Source organism: Toxorhynchites rutilus, chromosome 1 (assembly GCF_029784135.1).
Source record: "Toxorhynchites rutilus septentrionalis strain SRP chromosome 1, ASM2978413v1, whole genome shotgun sequence".
In the NCBI taxonomy this organism is placed as follows: Eukaryota; Metazoa; Arthropoda; class Insecta; order Diptera; family Culicidae; genus Toxorhynchites; species Toxorhynchites rutilus.
Window position 1 is genome coordinate 107,737,961 of NC_073744.1, and position 6,830 is coordinate 107,744,790.

Below are 6,830 nucleotides of genomic sequence, written 5' to 3' on the forward strand. Positions count from 1 at the left end.
ATGCAGGCAGAAAAGCTTAAACAAGAACAGGAGCTATTAGAAACACAGTTAGCAGATGAACAAGCATTCTTTAAGCAGCGGAACGAGATTCGGTGTAAAATGAATAACAGTCTTCAAAAAGTTCAATCAGTCGTGGAAGAAGGAGCTGCGGTAGCTGAAGCGTCGGAGCAGAAAGTGAAGGCTTGGTTAAAAGATCAGAACGCTTAGGAATCCCGGGGAAGAGATGTACGTGGAGCTTACAGTAAGGGTGGGAAGCCGATGGTCAACATCAAATGTAATGACTTGAAACTCCAAAGCCACCGTTTTGAAGAATCAAAAACACCAGTTAAAGAATGCGTAGTAGATCAAGACGAGTCTGATAGTGATGAAGAAGAATGTGAGGGCGAAAATTTGTTGGTTCAGAGCGAGGTTGGTAGAAATCGCAGTTTAACGGGGGTCAAGTCTTAAAATTAACTCGTGAGCAGATTGCTACGAGGAAAGTGATATCCGGCAACCTACCAAAATTTAACGGGGATCCGGAAACATTGCCGCTTTTTATAAGCTGCTTCGAGAATACAACCGAGGCTTGCGGTTATTCAAATATTGAAAACCTTGAACGTTTGATGAACAGTTTGGGAGGAGAAGCACTGAATGCTGTGAGAAGCATGTTGATACTTCCGGGTTCTGTGCCGGAAGTTATTCGAGATTTGCGCAGGTTATTTGACCAGCCAGATAAATTGTTGGGAATGTTGCTGAAGAAGGTAAAGAACGCCTCACCGCCGACGACAGATAATCTGCAATCATTTGTGAGGTTCGGCATAACTGTTAAGCAACTCTGTGATCATTTAGAGGCAACCCGCCTTCGTGATCATCTTCGCAACCCGCTTTTGGTGCAGCAACTTGTTGAAAAACTGCCACCAGACTATCAGATGAAGTGGGTAGAGTTCAAACGTGGTAAGAAAGGAACACCACTACGATTGTTCACTGATTACATAACAGGGATCGGTGACGTCGCCTCCGAAGCAGTGGCCTACTCGTCACTGGACAACGATTACGCGCGATACTCGAAGAATAAATCTGCAAAGAAGAACGAGTTTATACACCTACACGACTTGGCGACGGACAGTGATGAGGGAATGCAGCAGGAAAAGGCAAACAAACCATGCTGGATCTGTCAGCGAACTGATCACCGGATTAGATACTGCGACGACATCGTAGAACGGTTGAGAGCTGTAGAGAGACTAAGGTTATGTAGCCTCTGTCTAAATAAACATGGCGACAAACCTTGCGGTTCCAATATACGGTGTACGGTAAAGAACTGCAGAGCGAATCATCACACACTTTTACATCGCGTGGAAGAATCCGTGCAGCTACAGAAAGTAGAATGCAACGCACACAGAGGGGCAGATCGGTCGGTTATATTTCGCATGGCACCGGTGACGTTGCACTTTGGTAGCAAACGATACGATACTCTGGCATTTTTAGATGAAGGTTCGTCTACCACGTTGGTCGATGAAGATGTTGCATGTCGATTAAAGGCGGAAGGGGAACCTGAGCCGCTCATTGTTACGTGGACGGGAAACATTAATCGTTTCGAAAATAATTCCCGTAAAGTCGAGTTAATGCTGTCGGTAAAAGGATCAAAGGAAAAGATTCCACTAGAGAATGTTCGCACTGTATCAGAGCTTTTGCTTCCAAAACAAGACACACATTTTTCAGATGTTGTGAAGCGGTATCCACACTTAGCTGAACTCCCTGTGAATGATTTTCCAACAGGGCAAGCTGCGATATTGATCGGTTTAGATAATCTACATCTCTTTGCACCACTGGAGTCACGGGTTGGCAAACAAAACGAGCCCATTGCTGTGCGGTCTAGAATAGGTTGGACGGTATATGGTCCAGAGAAGCGGAAGCCGAGCGTCAGTACTTTCCTAAATTTGCATACAGTCACAGCAGTGAGTAATCAAGAGTTGCACGATTTAATGCGCAACCAATATATGTTAGAGGAGCCTAATTTTTCGTCGTTCCCTATTCCTGAACCGAAGGAAGAACAGCGTGCGAAAACGATTCTGCAAGCTACGACTAAGCGGATAGGAGAGCATTTTGAAACGGGGCTGCTATGGCGAGAGGATGAGCGGCGCTTTCCCGACAGCTACCCGATGGCCCTGCGGAGAATGAAGGCTCTTGAACGAAAGCTGGAGAGAGATCCATCGTTGAAGCGAAATGTTTACCAGCAGATCAATGATTATCAAATGAAGGGCTACGCCCACAAAATTACCGACGCAGAACAAGCGCAGACACCGGGCTCGTCGGTCTGGTATCTTCCAGTGAACGTGGTTTTGAATCAACGTAAACCACAAAAGGTGCGTCTGGTATGGGACGCTGCGGCGTCGGTCAAAGAAGTGTCTTTGAACACTGTTGAACTGTTGAAGGGGCCGGATATGCTGGTACCACTCCCGAAGGTTATTTGCCAGTTCAGAGAACGCCCCATTGCATTTGGCGGAGACATCCAGGAAATGTATCATCAAATCCGAATTCGTGTGGAAGATAAGCAAGCGCAACGGTTCTTATTTAGATTTGACCCAAGAGAAGTACCTCAGGTGTACGTGATGGATGTGGCCACCTTTGGCTCCACGTGTTCGCCCTGTTCCGCGCAATTTGTCAAAAACCTCAATGCGGAACAATTTGCGGAGAAGTACCCAGATGCAGTGACAGCAATTCGTGAGAAACACTACGTGGACGATTATTACGACAGCGTAGACTCGGTAGAGGAAGCGATCCAGCGGGCCAAGGAAGTGAAGTATGTGCATTCAAAAGGTGGTTTTCACATCAGAAATTGGGTGTCAAATTCGAAGGAATTGTTATCGGAGCTAGGTGAACGTAATTCGGATGCTGCAGTCCATTTTAATCGGGATAAAGGTACAGAGTATGAGCGTGTGTTAGGCATTGTTTGGGAGTCTGTAGAAGATAGCTTCTGTTTCGCCACCGCGTCGAATACAATGTACAAGGAGTTTCTTGATAGCGAAAAATGTCCAACGAAACGAATTGTACTAAGCTTCGTAATGGCCCAATTTGATCCAACGGGGTTCCTTACCCCCGTCACCGTACGGCGAAAGATGCTAATACAAGATCTCTGGCGCACTGGCTGTGATTGGGATACGAAGATCGATGCGGAGTCGCTCGAGAAATGGAGATGTCTGATAAATATAATGCAGAATATCGGATTCTTCAAACTACCAAGAAGTTATTTCGGCGGGGCCAAATCGAGCGAGATAGAGGGTCTTGAGTTACATATACTCAAGTGAGGTGCGCATACGAAGTGAGGTGCGCATTGGTGATGAGTCGTTCTAAGGTGGCTCCACTAAAGCAGGTATCAATACCGCGCCTAGAGCTACTAGCAGCAGTTCTTGGCGCACGACTATCGCGAACGATTCATGAAAACCACAGTTTTGCGATTCACAGAGTCATCTTCTGGGTTGACGCTAGTGTCGTCCTTTCGTGGATTCGGTCAGATCAGAGGAGGTACAAGCAGTTCGTCGGTTTCAGAATTGGCGAGATTCTCAGTCTAACTAAAGTGAGCGATTGGCGTTGGATACCGACTAGACTAAATGTGGCTGATCAGCTAACGAAATGGGGTAAAGATCCGGAGATGCATTCCGACAGTGTGTGGGTACGAGGACCCACATTTTTATACGAAATCGAGCAGAACTGGCCAAAAAAGGAACTACCGCCAGCAAACACAACAGAAGAACTTCGTATCCACTTATTATTGCACGAAACAAAAGGACAAGCAATTCTAATCGATGCAACGCGTTTTTCCAAGTGGAACGTGCTCGTTCGGACAATCGCGTCCGTATTTCGCTTCATTTCGAATTGCAAACGAAAGACCAAAGGGTTACCGATTGAGACATTGAAACCAACGGAACGACAGGCGAAGGCGTTGAAGCAGAATACAATGGCCTGCATACGTGTACCGTTGCAACAAGAGGAGTATGAAAAGGCAGAACATTGTCTGCTAAAAATGGCACAGGCGGAAAGCTTCATCGACGAGCTGAAGGTGCTGAAACGAAATAAAGATAGACCAATAAATCAATGGCTTCTATTAGAGAAATCCAGTCCACTGAAAAAGCTGACTCCGCTAATCGACGAAAATGGCTTGATTCGAATGGAAGGCCGCTGCGAGCGAGCAGAAGATCTTCCGTTTGATTTAAGGTTTCCAGTAATTTTACCAGACAACTCAAGGATTACCAATCTGATTGTCCAAAACCTTCATGAGAGGTGTGGTCATGGATATCGACTAGCGGTGAAAAACAAACTCAGGCAGTCGTTTCACGTAATTCATGTGGATGCAGTGGTGCGAAAGGTATTGTCGGCTTGCATCTGGTGCAAAGTTCATCGTAATCGTCCTCAAGTTCCTAGAGAATCTCCGTTGCCAGTGCAGCGATTGACTCCGAATCTCAGACCATTCAGTTTCGTGGGAGTTGATTACATGGGACCATTTGAAGTGGTTGTTGGACGGCGCAAAGAAAAACGCTGGATAGCATTATTCACATGCATGGTAACGCGAGCGGTGCATCTAGAGGTGGCTCATGGGTTAACCACGCAGTCCTGCTTGATGGCTATAAGCCGTTTCATCTGTCGTCGAGACTGGCCGATCGAATTTATTTCCGATAACGGTACCAATTTTCAAGGGGCTAGTAAAGAGTTATTGGCGCTGCTTGAAAACATCGTGTTCGATTGTGCAGATCAATTCACTAATGCGAGGACTAAGTGGAGATTCAATCCACCTGCGGCACCTCATATGGGGGGTGTGTGGGAGCGACTGGTTCGCTCAACCAAAGAAATTTTGAAGGCCCTAGATGATGGTAAACGACTTACTGATGAGATTCTCCAGACGTGCATCGTGGAAGCAGAGGACATGATAAATTCACGTCCGCTTACGTACGTGTCACAAGAATCAGATGAAATGGAAGCGTTGACGCCAAATCATTTCCTGCGGGGCCCTCCATCCAGCCTCCGAAACGCAGCGATTCCACCCCCGTATCCGGCTGAGGCTCTTCGAGATACCTACAAACGATCACAACAGTTAGCGAGTGAGCTGTGGCAACGCTGGATCAAAGAGTATGTTCCGTCATTGAATCAACGCACAAAGTGGTTTGGCGAAACGAAACAACTGAAAGCGGGCGACTTGGTGTATATTGTCGAAGGCAACAACCGGAAGTGCTGGGTCCGCGAAATAGTAGAAGAACCCATCGTGTCTAGCGATGGACGTATACGGCAGGCATGGGTGCGTACCAGAACTAAGCGATACAAGCGTGCTGTAGTGAACTTAGCCGTGCTGGAGTTAGAAGCTGGTAACACCGAACCGGACATAACTTCCGGACCAGGGTTACGGGTCGGGGAATATGTTGGGAGCACTGCAGATCTACTACCGCACGGTATGTGAAGTGCCACAAGGGTGGATATGTTTGTAAGCAAACAAGGTTGACAGAGATAGGAGAGAGGTTGAGAATGAGAGATAGAGTTGCCAGAAGAAAAAAATAAAGAAATACTATACAAGTGGAATGTTATTGATAGTAGGAAATTTATGAAAAGGAAGTGTTTCTATAGAGCTGAATTAGATACGAAAATAATAGAATTCAGGACATTACACATAGAAATCTTGTAAGCATAAATTCAAATTAAATTTCAAAAAAAAATTAAAATTAAATTTTTTAGCTTTGATCGGCTGAAAAATTAAAGGTCGATTAACAAGGAAGTTTCTTTGTTCGATCCGAACAATACCTGTGGCCAAGAGTAGTTGAACAATGGTAATGGAGCTAGCAAAGAAAAGGAAGGCTACGATGCTCGACAAATCGGGGATGCTGGTCGTCATTGAAGTGTGGAAGGACAATATTCTGTCCCTTCGGAGCACTTCCAAGAACTCCCACATCTACAAGCAAATGTGTGAGGAGCTGAAAGGCCACGGCGTTATACTTACGGCGGTCGAATTGAAAAACCGGATCAATAATCTCTCTAAATAATCAAAATAATGGCATATTTGGTCCCTACGTGGGGAAATGTGCCCTTTGTCAAAATAATCACAAGTGCCCCTGATTTTCATAAATTCCTGATCCACTGAAAAAATTCATGAAATTAATGCCAGAGATAAGATATTTTTTGTGGCATTTGTGATTATTTTGACAACTGAGCTACTAAAAAGACATATTTACAAAGCATACGGACCAAATATGCTTTTATTTTGGCTCGAATTAACATGCTTTTCGGCTGTTAAAACGTTTGAGTCAGCACTCTACGGGCAATTTTTGAGATAGTGTACTTTTACAGATCCGAAAGAAACGCCATGGGGCCCTCGGGAGGATCACCTTCTTCTTGGGATTATTTTGATATTCTACACAGCTTTCTCCATACTTATAAACAAAACAGCACTCGCGATTTGATGGATGAGGTGATTGGTTCCGGTAAGTTAAAAGTAATTTTGACAGTAAATTTTCGAAAGAAGGAGACTGCATGGATCGACTTTCTCTTGTGTTAAACATCATCTAGAAAGCTTTCCTTACCATTTTTAATTTATTAAATGTGATATAAGAACTTCCCTTTCAATTTGAGTCGTACAAATATACTATCAAATCTCATGCAATGGGTGACTTTAGCGGTGGTCCAAATGACCTGTTTGGTATAATTATTCTGAAAAGAATCAAACTGAGACCTTGCAGAATCATGCGCGGAATGTGAATGTATGTAAATAACCAATCAGTCTTAGCATTCAAATTCATTTTCATTGAAGCAGCTTTGGATTTATGAGTAATTTTTCAGTAATTTTCAATTCAGTTTTTTGATCTATATCAGGC

General features: G+C 44.6%; 2 protein-coding genes across 2 annotated transcripts; both read left to right on the top strand.

Annotated features, from left to right (window-relative positions):
• Positions 1-258: 258 nt before the first annotated feature.
• Positions 259-3,284, top strand: LOC129761291 (uncharacterized). The gene is made up of 2 exons (XM_055759007.1): positions 259-408; positions 465-3,284. Exons 1-2 carry the CDS (start codon positions 259-261, stop codon positions 3,282-3,284), a joined length of 2,970 nt encoding a protein of 989 aa, XP_055614982.1.
• A 32-nt stretch (positions 3,285-3,316) lies between these two features.
• On the top strand, positions 3,317-5,425 carry LOC129761292 (uncharacterized). The gene has a single exon (XM_055759008.1). The coding sequence runs from the start codon at positions 3,317-3,319 to the stop codon at positions 5,423-5,425; it is 2,109 nt and encodes a 702-aa protein (XP_055614983.1).
• Positions 5,426-6,830: the final 1,405 nt, after the last annotated feature.

Bases quoted from the DNA above. Each gene is read 5' to 3' on its own strand.
- LOC129761291 (XM_055759007.1), top strand. From the start codon at position 259: ATGGTCAACATCAAATGTAATGACTTGAAACTCCAAAGCCACCGTTTT. The intron at 409-464 runs GTTGGTAGAAAT...ACTCGTGAGCAG, and splicing joins ATTTGTTGGTTCAGAGCGAG to ATTGCTACGAGGAAAGTGAT.
- LOC129761292 (XM_055759008.1), top strand. From the start codon at position 3,317: ATGAGTCGTTCTAAGGTGGCTCCACTAAAGCAGGTATCAATACCGCGC.